This window comes from Musa acuminata, chromosome BXJ2-4 (assembly GCF_036884655.1).
Source record: "Musa acuminata AAA Group cultivar baxijiao chromosome BXJ2-4, Cavendish_Baxijiao_AAA, whole genome shotgun sequence".
NCBI lineage: Eukaryota > Viridiplantae > Streptophyta > Magnoliopsida > Zingiberales > Musaceae > Musa > Musa acuminata.
This window is the reverse complement of record NC_088341.1, coordinates 39,342,437-39,355,974: the sequence shown is the minus strand read 5'-3', so window position 1 is coordinate 39,355,974 and position 13,538 is coordinate 39,342,437. Positions and strand designations below refer to the sequence as shown.

At 41.2% G+C, this 13,538-nt stretch overlaps 3 protein-coding genes across 4 annotated transcripts; 1 reads left to right on the top strand and 2 right to left on the bottom strand.

The window, feature by feature from the left end:
• The first annotated feature begins 398 nt into the window (after positions 1-398).
• On the top strand, positions 399-2,732 carry LOC103983124 (auxin-responsive protein IAA30). Its single transcript, XM_009400293.3, has 5 exons — positions 399-745; positions 1,484-1,713; positions 2,049-2,190; positions 2,269-2,330; positions 2,417-2,732. The coding sequence occupies exons 1-5, from the start codon at positions 471-473 to the stop codon at positions 2,452-2,454; spliced, it is 747 nt and encodes a 248-aa protein (XP_009398568.1). The 5' UTR covers positions 399-470; the 3' UTR covers positions 2,455-2,732.
• Positions 2,733-4,413: 1,681 nt separating this feature from the next.
• LOC135610808 (F-box/LRR-repeat protein 17-like) lies at positions 4,414-9,872 on the bottom strand. 2 transcript variants are annotated; one of them, XM_065105769.1, is made up of 11 exons: positions 9,196-9,871; positions 8,018-8,119; positions 7,368-7,512; positions 7,096-7,280; positions 6,778-6,882; positions 6,500-6,597; positions 6,128-6,375; positions 5,964-6,030; positions 5,802-5,887; positions 4,900-4,995; positions 4,414-4,797 (listed from the first exon to the last, which is right to left on the bottom strand). In XM_065105769.1, the coding sequence occupies exons 1-11, from the start codon at positions 9,741-9,743 to the stop codon at positions 4,735-4,737; spliced, it is 1,743 nt and encodes a 580-aa protein (XP_064961841.1). In that variant the 5' UTR covers positions 9,744-9,871; the 3' UTR covers positions 4,414-4,734. The 2 variants fall into 2 exon arrangements, with proteins under 2 accessions (XP_064961841.1, XP_064961843.1); XM_065105771.1 differs by lacking the exons at positions 5,802-5,887; positions 5,964-6,030 and having other exon boundaries at positions 4,590-4,797; positions 9,196-9,872.
• A 2,111-nt stretch (positions 9,873-11,983) lies between these two features.
• LOC135610807 (photosystem II reaction center W protein, chloroplastic-like) lies at positions 11,984-12,656 on the bottom strand. Its single transcript, XM_065105768.1, has 2 exons — positions 12,497-12,656; positions 11,984-12,411 (listed from the first exon to the last, which is right to left on the bottom strand). The coding sequence occupies exons 1-2, from the start codon at positions 12,585-12,587 to the stop codon at positions 12,119-12,121; spliced, it is 384 nt and encodes a 127-aa protein (XP_064961840.1). The 5' UTR covers positions 12,588-12,656; the 3' UTR covers positions 11,984-12,118.
• Between the last annotated feature and the right edge of the window lie 882 nt (positions 12,657-13,538).

Sequence of the window (13,538 nt, the reverse complement as noted above, 5' to 3'; positions counted from 1 at the left end):
TTCTCATTTATTTCTGTCTTTTTGCACGAATCTCGGCACATGCCCCCTGGGTGTGCCACCGTTTTAACGGCCCCGCAAGGTCTGGGACCCGGGAACTTTACCCGCGGAGGGAGATGCCATCTCGGCCGTCGGATATGTGGTCCCGAATCGCCAGCCGACACGGCGCCGTGTGACATGCGGGTCCCCGACTGCACTACCTTTCTCCGCGCCGTCGGGATCGGCGATTTAGTCGGCGGCGCGCACTTCCACGACGGGAAGCAGCTGGCGACGTCATCGTGCGTCACCCGGCGGCAACCGGATCCGTCGGACACGTGTCGGTCCCATGCCGGGTTCGGTCGTACGACCGACCATGGTAAAAGTTCCCACATAATTAGCCGCAGTGCTGCCTCCGCTGCTCTCTCTCTCTCTATCTGTTTCGGGCTCTAAATATAGAGTAGTCTCGAAAGGAGTCTAAGGTGAAGCTTGGGAGAATGAAGGAGGCTGTAATGGAAGATTACAGCTTGGGGTTGGAGGAGACGGAGCTGCGCCTGGGACTGCCAGGCGGTGGTGCCGGCGGAGGAGGAGGAGAAGGCGATGCGACGAAGAATTCAGGCAAGAGGGCGTTTGAGGAGACTGTCGATCTGAAGCTCAAGCTTCAGACCACGGTGGACGTGGAGGAGGTGGCGGCGGAGAAGATGAAGAGGTCGCCGAGCCATAAGAACGTTGCTGCGTCTGCCACTGACCCCGAGAGGCCTCGTGCTCCGAAGTAAGTCTCTCAATATTCTCTCTTTGGTTTTGTTTTGTTTTTGTTTTTTTTTGGGGGGGGTGGGGGGTTTGTTGATATAAGTTCATAGGATATTTCCATGTTCATAAAATTATTCTGAGATTTAATGGTTTTGATTTTTTTTTCTTTTATTGTTGGAACGGATGAACAGAAGTATGGTGTGTGTAGGTCTTGTCTTTTCCATGATATGATGGGAATCCATGCCTTGCTGTTCTTCATTTCTTTCTTAGCAAAGACAAGCATGATAAATATTCCATTCGTGGAACCAAGGATGAGAGCACCTCCTTTCTGTGAATATGCTCTCTCTCTCTCTCTCTCTCTCTCTCTCTCTCTCTCTCTCTCTCTCTCTCTCTCTCTCTCTCTTTCTCTCTCTCTCTCTCTCTCTCCATGAGAGTCTTGCTTTGGAAGTTCTACTCAAACTTTTTAAGCTTGCCACGAGAGAAAAGCATTCAGCTTTTGAATGAAGTGACAAACATATACTGGAGATTCTAAGGCCGCCGGACACATGCATAACATGTTCCAATGTTATCATCTTCTTGTCAACCAAAAAAAAAAGAAAAAAGGTACATCTCAGGAAACTTCACTGTCAATATGAAGATACCAAAAAAAAGAGACAACAGAAGATATAGAAATAGTTGAGACCTTCGAGATATTTTCACAAGATGAGGAATTATCTGCTACTAATCACTGATCATATGTTGCAATCGTATTTATTCTCAGGGCACAGGTTGTGGGTTGGCCACCAGTTAGATCATACAGGAAGAACATACTGGCTGTCCAATCCGAGAAGGCGAGCAAGGAGGAAGGAGAGAAGCCGGGCAACACGGCTGCCTTTGTCAAGGTTTGCATGGATGGGGCACCATACCTACGTAAGGTTGACCTCAAAATGTACAGGAGCTATCAAGAGCTCTCCATGGCCTTGGAGAAGATGTTTAGCTCCTTCACCAGTGGTAAGTGTGGCTGCAGCCTTGACACCATGCGTCGTAGCGTACAAATTACCCCGGTGGATACGTCCCGATCATGTCTATCGGGGAATCATAACGTGTATGAGAGACAGTGCCCATGTGAGTTGCAGAGCTTTGCACCCCACATGGGTTGGTGACCCACTCGGTCATGGAGGCCATTACTGTATCCCATGCCACAATAAAATTCTCATGCTCGGTAGATCAAAATAGAGTTTTGTCTCTGCAGCTCTCATCATCTGCTGTTTGTTTAAGCTGGAAAAAGGAAAGACGAGAGTAAAGAGAAATCATCATCTTATGTTGCATGTTTCTTCCAATCACAGCAAACTGTGGCTCTCAAGGAATGAACGGGAGGGACTTCACGAATGAAGGGAAGCTGATGGATCTCATCAATGGTTCTGAGTACGTGCCAACTTATGAAGACAAGGATGGCGACTGGATGCTCGTCGGAGATGTTCCATGGGAGTAAGACTCGCTTCATCTTCTTCCCATCGATACTGCTATAGATCTGGATCATTTACTCTCGTCAAATCAATAATCCAGGATGTTTGTGGATTCCTGCAAGCGTTTACGCATAATGAAAGGATCGGAAGCCATAGGACTCGGTCAGTGCTCTCTCTCTCTCTCTCTCTCTCTCTCTCTCTCTCTTTGTGGATTGCTTCTGAGTCGACCGTGCTTCTTCTTACCGCAGCACCAAGAGCAATGGAGAAGTGCAAGAGTAGAAGCTGAGGAATCAAAAGCCGTGATAACAGCTGGTTCTTGATCACAGTCAAAACGCCAACACGAGGCGTGGTCGCCGGATCTGGGACGAGCATATCCATGCTGTCTGCTGTGTTTTCTATATCGTGGTCGCAGTACATGTTACGTGCAGTTGTCTGTGTGAGAGGGTTTTCTTATGTGCCAAGGACATGAAGCGGTGTTAGCTTGTTGGCTATGATCTCAATCTGTCTGCATTGTTTATTACCGGTGTGTGTGCAGGTCCAATAAACTCTTCTACGTGTTAGTGCTGTTGGTGTGCAGTGTGTGCTTTTATTCCTGCAATTATAATGCAAACCTTCCCAGCGAATCCCCTCCCCCCCACCCTTGATTTGTTCTTGGCGTTAGCAAAGCCATGTTGCCAGTGATGGAGGTGTAATTTAAGGCTGAGAGCTGTCGATGGGGAACATGCACAGTGCGATGATTTGATCAAGGCAAGGAGAGTGTTCCCCAACCTTGCTACCATTTCAACATCTCTTATGGGGGATGAATGGGTCAACGAGAAAGAAGTCTGCCACCTTCATGTGGTCCTGTGGAGGAACAGATCTAAAGCTGACAGGGATGGGTTGTGGTTAGAAATATTATTGATTCATTGAATTAGGAAGCAAATAGGTTGAGCGAATCCTGTGGGTAATTGGCTTTGAATTAGGTGCTTGGAGAATTAATTGCTAGTGTTCTTTAGACATTCTACCAACTTCGAATATTGTGATAATGGGAAATTTATTTCTTTGATTATAGTCATGCAAGAATTATTAACTGTGACTGCTGAGCTCTGTTGTTGGTTTTATATAGTTTGTATGGCATGTTTGGAGTTGATTCTGCTCTTGCAAAAGCTTCTTACAAGCAAGTAATTTTGTTGAAGATTGAAACATGAAGTTGCTCATATGTGATTAGCTAATTGCTTGCTAAAGGAGATCCAGAATCATTTTTTCTCTTAACATAACAAACATATAAATGTTGATAAATAGACAACTCAATTTGGATCAAGAAAGATTGAAAAAGAATAACAAATGCAGGGCTAACTAAGATTCTTCAATCTAATCTCCTTTTCACTGCTTATTCTTTAAAATACAAAAAAAAAAAAATTAGGATATTTGATAGTGGGTGTTTCGAGAAAGAGGGATGGAAACTGTGTCAATAATGAAAGTACAAAGCCATAACTAATGACCAAAAGCACTTATCGAAATTACTTGAAGATGACCAGTTGCTAAACAAAAAGAAGATTGTTGTTTATCAACAATTCCCTTAAAGAAATCCTCAAAAAATTGGTCACCAAGTTGCCAAATTTGGCTTTCATAAGCATGACTGACTTCATGAAGTCAACAAATCTAGCACATATTCAGCTAGAAAACCAAACTTTGAGCTCACAGTTTACATATTGGCTTTGTGATGACCAAAAGAATTACTTCAATCAGTATCAGAATGAGCAACAACAATGAGGATCATTGTTTTCCCAATAATGCAGATTGTATAAAGTTGAAGATACATTATCATAAGCCTCATCAGAATATAAGTGGCACAACGTAACACCAAAGATCTATCTTATTTGAAAAGATTGAACATATACCAATGCATATTGATTCGATGGGAACGAAAGTACAGATTCAGTGGCATTAGTGAAACTCAAGGGGCAAGAAATAGTGTGTTCTGAAAAACGTATCTTAAATGACACATCATGCTCTTACTCCATCAGTGGGTGGAGATGATGATTCTGCAAAGGTAGAAGCTGATCGAGTTTTCTGCTCTGTCATAACAATGTGATATCATCAAACAATGAACAATCATGACATTGATACAACTGAAATAAAAGATAGCCAATCTATGATAAACTGAGAAAGTGAATTAATTATAAACCGTACAGGTACAGTAAGTTTGTTTGGCTTTCAAGGGTAGAAGCTTCCATTCAACATTTATACATTACCTACACTGGATGAAAAACCAAAAAACCAAATCTAAAGCTGAAAAATCATAGTGGTAAGTTAAACTTGCCTGATGCTAAAACCTTTGGAGGCTATTGTCATGTTTAATTGAATCAACATTTATTTTCAAGTGAAATGTAAGATATCGTAAGCATTCTTATTCCTTTTCAACCCCCCCAAACTCCAAGAGTCTATTCTAAAAAGGCAGACATATACTGATTAGAGCAGCCCAATTGTATGGCTGATACAGCAAAAAGGATTAAGGCTTAACAAAAAGAAACTAATTGATTTTGTATGCTATTATTGGCTAACAGATACATATACTAGTTGCTGATTAGACATGATGAACAATGCATTGCGTCATCTGTCTTCTCTTCTGCTTCTTGCCATCAGATATCTGCAAGCAGCATCAAACATTAGACAGTCTATTGGAGATACATTAAAAAGAACACCAGACAGTTGAGAAGCGAGTGTAGCTCTAGAAATACTAATCACTCACCTGCTGAATGAAAAGTGGTACCTGGACCCTTTTTGATCCATCAGCTAGTCTCTTACATGGTAAATGGTTTTCAACAGCAACAAACTCATTCAGTACCTACAAGTACCGGAAATAAGTGAAAAGAGAAATGCAGAGGATTTTTTTTTAATTTTAAGTGCTAAACAATGCAGCAGGGGGATGGATTAAAGCAAAGTGACCACAGCAAGTTTTTCAGATAAAATGCATGTAAAAGAAAGGAGTGAGATCCCCAATACCCTTTCGATACAAAAATTTGAACTGAAAAAAAAAAACACATCTACTAAACACAACTGAAGAAAGAAAACAGGAGTTTGTCTGAATTTTTCAGACACGACAAACAAAAAGAAGATACAACATGCAGAATCAGAACAACCCTGTTTTTCTCAGTTAAGTTCAAAGAAGATGTTAAAGCCTGATAAGTTTATCAAACTCCATCACAGGAAAACAATCATGAAGACAAGCTATCTATGTACTAGGTGTACAACATTAGTTTACACCTGCTAATGAACACCTCAAATTGAGAAGGTCCTCAGTTATTGTGGAAGGCTTGTTCAGTTTTCTTCTGCATCATAACATTGTTATAGAATGTCGGCCAGTTTGAGACTCAAATCTTTTGGCTTCACAATATTATCTCTTGAAGGTTTATGCAACAGAATTTTCCTTTTCAACTAACTATTTATTGGGTCATATGTAGTTCAGTGATTTCTATAACCAATGCAATTCCAGGCTTTCTGACAACACACAATACACTCAGCTGCTGGTACATTTTATATTTGCACCAACTGTGTAGGGTAGTTCAGTTGAAATTTTGTTTCCAATCCACCCAATACAATGCCCTCTTTGTCAGTCACAAATGAATTAATTGTAGCTTACAAATTCGGTACCTGATTTCGTATTGCTCCAATTAGCATATCCTGACATCCAGAAGCATGTATATCTTTCAAATTAGGGCATCGAAGCAACAATCTCTCTGATAAATTTTACAAAACTTGTTAGCAACCAAGTGTCATTATAACATTTCAAAAAGGTCAATGACAGCATAATACCTGGATGCAAGTTTGTACATGAGTTAAGATTCAGATCATTAAGCTCTGGGCAATTCAAGTATAGAGCCTACGATATTGCAGACAGTTCAAAAGGTATGACAAGAAAGAAAAAATATACAGAATCTAGAGTTGCCTCTACTAGATTATTTTGAATTTTAACTTACATCCAAACCCGAGCAACCCCATAAACTGAGCTTCCTCAAATTTGCATGTTTTATAATCAGTTTTTGGTAGATCCGTTGTGACTTCATGGTGGATAATTTCTGACACATGGTATATTCTCCACTCCTTTCAATATTAGGACATAGTTTTTCTTGGGAACTTTCATAATGATAACCAGTATCACTTATGCTCATCCCGCAGTCGATAAGCTGAAGAAGAGGTAACTGAACTGCAGCAAACTGGATCCCACCTGAAAAGGTATGGACACGGACAAAAAGCAACAGGTACGATTATAGCCAACTAACATGATAGGATAATGCTCGCAGTACAGAGTATACAAGCAGCAAAGTGATAATGGAAGAACAAATGCTTACTCGAAGTAATATTTGGGCAAAGTGCAAGCAGGAGTCTGGATAGAGTCTCAGGAAGCACTTTGCATATCATGCGAATCCCACTGTCGCTGATGCTTGACCTGGAAAAATTACAGATCAACATGTAAAAGCAAGAAAACAGCAACACATGAGTTTATGAAGCTTTAAAGCAGCATGAGTTCAATTAGCATACAAAAATTGATTCTACAGTTAACTTTATTCCAGCGCATTAAAGATCATAGCTACATTTAAGCACTCTTTGATAACAGAATGAAGCATACCCACTCAAATCAAGCAACTCTAGACTTGTGTAACACGAAACTATAGAAGTCACAGCAGCATCTGTGATTCTGGAACCAAGAACCAATGATAGCATACGCAAACACCTGAGAAAATAAAACTTACACATCAATCTACTGAAATTGAAGAGCAGTAGAACAAAAAATGCTGTTGGAATGCCATTTCATCTGGTCCAGATGAATGAATCTGTATAAATTAAATTTCCTTATACTTGAGCCTTAACATCTGCTACATTTGACATTAGCACCAGTGTCATGTATCAAGCATCTTAAGTAACTTTTCTAGAGCATATTACTTACCTCAGGTTTGCACTTGTAAGAGCAAGAACAGCTTCATTGCAAAGTTGTATTGATGCAATATGGATATTTGTTAGCCTTGGACAGCTGCTCCCCAAATTTTCCATCATTGTAACAAGATCTGTCGAATCATTTTCTTGTCGAGTAAAATCAAGAGAAATCTCTCTCAGATTAGGGCATTTAAAGACCTATCAAGAATGAACGTTAGTGAACACATGCAAAAAGACATAAATAAAACCCAGATTAACTGTTGCAGAAAACAAAGAAGTGCATACCATTTTTGAAATGCAATAAAGATTTGATAGCCAAAGTGTCGATAGACTTGATGAAGAGATATTGAGAAATCCAATGTTGGTGCAACCTTCAACTTTAAGAGTCGTGAGGCATCGTTTCTCAGAAACAAAACGACTCAACTCATTCCTACAGCAGGACAGATAGGTGGCATATAAACATTCGGAAGAAAAATTGTACGCCATTGCATATGAAATTGGAAAGTAAATCAAATAATGGACCTCAATTTGGTTGAATTTATTAAAATATATTGGAAAGCAAATCAAAAAATTGTACACAGATAGGTGTGTGTGTGTGTGTTTGTGAAACACATGCCATGACCTTTATTAAAATATATATAGCAGTGTTGCACAATCTTATATGCAGATTGTGCACAAATCCAGATCCAAGATGATAAATGCATCCAAATCAAATTAGAACATGTCATTCTGAAGAAAAATGGGCATTGAGTCCCCAAGCCAATGTATTAGATCAGTAACATCACAGTGATGAGACATCTAAAAGATCGAACAGGTAAGAGTAGTAAGATACGGATGAGACACGTTAGAAACTACAAAAAAATGAATATTCAAAGTCCAACACAGCTAGATGAAGAAATCATATGACAGAATGTGCTTAAAAGTCAGTGGCTTACCCAGTTATCCGGTTGACCGTGTTCTTGGTCATGTTTATCTCAAAAGCTTCTAGATTAGGCAGTGAGAACACAACACAGGCTAGCATTGTTGCATCAACATCACTGCAAAATAAGAGAAAAAAAGAGTATTCCATCAGGCAACGTCCTACTTAACTGTCACACGTATACTGCTACAAAATAGCAACGCAAACAATTAGATATCATTTATAATCTAGCCCCATCAAGCACCTTCAAAGATATATATTTGTCATAGGCAATTAGCTATCACAGCATTCTTTGTGTTTCACTTATACATATTATAAAAAAAGGCAAATGTAAAAGCCAATACGAAAAAGAATAGAAGGATAGTAAGAAGTCAACATTTATCTTAAGTACTTATCAATCATTCAGCACAGATCTGTAGATCCCAGATCCGACACAAACAAAAGACTGAAAGAAAGAAACGAGGAAACATAATTGAAAGAAACATAAGTTGCAAAATGTAGTATGCCAATGGTATTAAGGTCTACATACTCCCAGCACGATGCAGATCAACAATGTCCTACCTTTGGTCAATTATACAGCCAAGTTAATAGATCAGCAAAGGCATATCGACAGGGCCTTCCTGATCTATCACAGATGCTGATGCATGTTCGTCCCTCCCGATTTAAAACACATATACACATCAACGTAAAAGCCATAGGATCTGCAGATCTCACAGACAAATTGAAATGAGAGAGTGAGTCTTGCAGGATAAAAGGAATACATCCACTCCTTCGTTAAGTAAAACCCATATCTCGACCATTTTCTTCTCACAGCTCCCTCAAATTTAATCATAACATGTGAAATAGCAATCTAGAACACAGTGCCCGACTTACCTCCGTGGATTGATCTGAAGAAAACAAAATGAAAGCTACGATCAATGATTTCTGATCAAAAATTCATTTAGAAAGCCATCTATGTAGAGGACTTTCACTCTTATCATAACTTGCCGCATATCGATCATTCATCCAAGCTCTGGAAGCTTAGATCTGACCCAAAAAACAACGACCTAAGGCAAACCCTAATGTAGTTCATCTATTAGCAATCTTCGGACAAAAGTTAGAATTTTTTATCACCATAAATTAGTCTATTTTAATTTCTATTGCTGCAGTGGCGGAATCCACAATTATCTTCCTTCCCACAGAGAAAGCCCTGACCTTTCCATTCTCAGCGTAAGCCGCGACAATCCGGCGCACTTTTGGAGCAGCGATCCGACGAATCCGATCTGCGATCGAGGCGAAACGCTAAGCCTGAGCTCCTCCGCGGAGCGCCACATCCTCCTCACGCAACCCCTCCACCCCCGACACACCGCAGCCACCCGCATCAGCTCCATGGGTGACAGCCGCTTCAGGACCTCCACCATGCACGACGTCGGCAGGATCATCGCCTCCTCTGTCCAGTCCACCTCGTCGTCCTCCTTCTCTTCCTCCTCAACCACCTCCGGCACCGGCGTCCCGGCCACCTCCTCGTCCCCCAGCGCCGGAACGAGGGCGGAGGAGGCCCGGTCCTCGTCGGAAAAAAGAGCGCGGCGGAGGCCGTGGCCGGATCGGGGGAGGAGCGGGGCGGGGCCGCCGTCGGCGGAGGGGCAGGTGTGCCCCTTCTTGGGGAGGCCACAGCGGCCACAGTTGTAGCTGCCCCTCTTCTTGGGTAGCGCCGCCCGCTTGGGCGCAGCGGTGGCGCTGTCGACTGACGGATGGTGGAGCATGCTGATCCAAGGATCGGACTTCGGGTGGCTCAGAAGCGAGAGAGAGAGAGAGAGTGTGTGTGTGTGTGTGCGTGGCGTTAGGGTAGGAGAGAGGAAGGGAGCGTTGTCGGAAAGGGGCGGGAGATCAGAGACAACTTCGCGCCATTTTTGTCATGTGCGTGATACGATGAACGGGGGAAAACGGCTCGAATTTACCATAATGCACCTCGTCACGTGCACGAATCTTCCCTTTTTAACGGCAGGGTCGTATCGAACGCCTGTGGGAATATTTCTCACGTGGTATGCACGTGAGTGAACAGCTAGATATGGTTTCGTCGAGCCAGACTCGGGTCGAATCGAATCGAATGTTTGAATTGTGGATCCGGATCCGATAATTTCTCAAATTTGGATCGGACATTTCGGTTCAACACCACAATTATATACGCCTTGTCAAATGTGACTACAAGATCCGCACTAATTCGACATTGAGCTTTGTTTAGGCGTATTATAATCGTTGATTTGGAGTTTGTCTCTTCTTCTAATATTAATCTTATATAGTCGCGTTACTTAAAGCTTTCTCGTGAATGTATCTATTTATCTTAAATGATCTTTTTCCATTTTATTGTTTTGCAAATGGAGTAATCTTATATGTTCCCTCTATTTTCATTATTTATTGATTGTTTCTTAATTATCCTACAGTTTGATTGATCTTATTCATTTATCTTAACTATAACTTTTCTTTTTCTTTTAAATTACTAAAAATCTATGACATACAATCTAACATTAAATTAATTCGATACAATTCTTAATCATGAATAAAAACTCATTGAAACAAATATCATCTATGACTCTTCTCATTTGCACAAGATGAATTCACTTGGTACAAAAGGGTATTTGAAGGAGTGTATAATTGGTGATGCGTTCATTTAAGATAAAATGATATCCGAAACATTCAACGTGATCAAAATATTCTCATTGCATGTAATATATTTATTTACTATGGACAAAAAAAACATTGAAGGTGTGTTCATTGCAATGAAAACGTCTCCCCGAGTGTGATGCATCCAACCTAGGCAAAAAGGCAGCTAATGCGTTCGATCAGATCGGAGCATCCCCTTATGCGATGAATCTATCAAGAAACAAAAAGAACCACGTAGAATAGAATGGACTTGACATGAATAGATAATCCACTTTCGACATGATGCATTCACCTATGGCCAAAGCACTACTTCTCATTTTTAACACAGGTAACGATAATCGAGATAAAAAGTATTCCTTGTAAATTTGATATTATATAAAGTATCTACCATACTTAGACATCTTAATGTGATCATAGGCATATCATACCCGCAATCAATCAACTAGCCTTGATATAGTTTGATCAAAATTTTCTTTGATCAATTAAACTTCTTTTCTTGCTGTTGTTATCACAATAAATCGGTTTTTGCCTGTCAAATTGATAATCAAAATCGATCTTATTAGGTATTGATTTATATTTCTGCCACAAAAAATATGTCCTAATCACTGTCGATCATGACATTATTGCCACCAATCTGGTCATATTTTAGTACAGTCTAGCAATTGAAAAATTCAATCTAATTTTCTTTCGAAAAATAGCCATGATCTAAATCGGCCACTTTTCTATGACATGCACGAACCCCTTTTTTTTCATTGTTCTTTGCATTTGCTTGATGAGGAATAAAAATTAAGTACCGATATATGATTTTATCATGTACACTTATAATAATTTTCTTTTTACAAAAATAAGTGTGGTGAAGATGAGATTTGATCGAACAATCTTGATCCTATAATTAGTTATCTGTAGCATCTTGATTACAATATTTTTAAAATTACATTGAGATCTTTATACCTACGAAAGTGAAATATTGACATCCCTATATAGGTTGAAAATAAATGGTTTTGTTGAAGTAATGGATTATATATTTTATTTTCGTAAGTATAAGGACCTCAATATAATTTTTAAAAATATAAATATTGAAATATTAAATATTTTAATTACAGGGGATAGGATAATATATGCGAGTTTGTTCCTCTAGTTTTGTTAAAATGACTAAATATGACACCATAATATGTATGAGATTTCCAAAACTTTTGAATGTTTGTTCAGTTTTATAACATCCTTTTTGTTCTTTTGATTTCAGAAGATGAAATGCAAGAAAATTTTGTTGAGCAAGTAATAGAGTGCTTTAAACACAACAAGTTCTCGATAGTCGATTAATTCTACCATCAGCCACATACGATACGATTAATAGAACTTCAAATTAGGGAACAGCATGAAGTGTTTCCATACAAGCATTCAGATCATACACCGGTCCTCAACCGAGCATGCATGCTTCCAATGATTTCCATGGAAAAGCCTATATATACGTGAGAGCTTAAAGGGAGAGTGCAGAGTCATCATCTTCCTCCAGGGTGGAAGTGTACACAAAGAAGAGAGCCCAGATGAGGGCAAACACACCCACTAATATCCATCCCAGCAGGTTGTTGCTGATCCCCAAGCTCAGCCCCGTCCCCTCCGTGCTCATCCTGTCGTCCACCAGCGCCAGGACCGGGTTCGAAACCGCCATCACGCTCGCCGCCGCAAGCATCGACGCCCCCGCTCCGGCCGACGGCTTCGCCTCCGTCGAGCACTTCACCCTCCCGCCCCTGCCTCCCAGCCGAGGCAAACCTGTTCGACACAAGTACACCACCACTGTTAGCTGACGATCGACGCAGGTATCAGCACCGGGATCTAAGGCTGCGTAGAGCGCTACCGATCGCTGGCGAGGAGACGGCGGTCGGCCGCCTGGGAACGGCGGTGCGGACGAAGGCTGAGGTTGGTGCTGTGGTACCAATGGTAGCCATTATTTCCGCCTTCTCCCTCGGGGGTGGAGGTTCTCTGTGGTACTTGTGAGGGTATTATGGTGTCGTTTAAGGGAGTAGAAGACGGCCATGCACCACAAGAACGAGGGAAAGGCTATTGGATGGGGAAGATGGGGTGGATAGATTTCCTTATCCTTCTGCGGCCAATCAGTGTCTGCCAAGTGGATGATGCTTCATCAGCCTGGATTTTTTGTGATCTGCATTCATCTAAATAGCTCGATAAACTGAATCCATAATATTAAGCTACAATAACTTTTTTGCAACATAGATAACATATATGTCCTTTTCTCTAACATACTTAGAATTACGGTGTATGCCGAAATATTGCATTACAGCGCTCGCTCGTTACCCGCTGATTTATCAGCCTCCTTATTGGAGAAGCTTCATCTGTCGAGTCACAGGTGTCGCCACCAATTGGAAACGTATAGGTCGCAGTACCAAAAAAAGAAATTGCATTGTTACTCGTTTATACTTCGTCTCAGAGTACCAGCCTTATGATTGGATACATCGGCCAGTTTGTCGTGGAGCGCAAGGAGATAAATGTAACCGGTAAACAGACGGGTAGAAGAAAAAAAGTACACTCGCCTCGAGCCAAAGTTCGATTTCTTCCCGCCGTGACACGGCCCGCTTTCCTCTCCTGGTGTTTCATCTCTCCTCCCAATTCCATCGCCCTCTTCGATCGAATCCTTCGCCGATGTAGTCTCCTCCGGCCGGATGCTCACGGCGGGGTCACGAACAAGCCGGCGGCGGCACAGTCTTGGTGGACGGCAGGCAAGCACGCGACGATGCACGAAGTTGGGATCAACGCAATAGAAGAGGTACGAGTTCTGCTCCGATTCCCCTTTCTGTGTTAAAGTTGGGATTTTTACTGTTTTCTTATTTGTCTCGTTTAGTTGAAGTGCGTCCCATTAGCAGGAAAACGGGAGTGGCCAG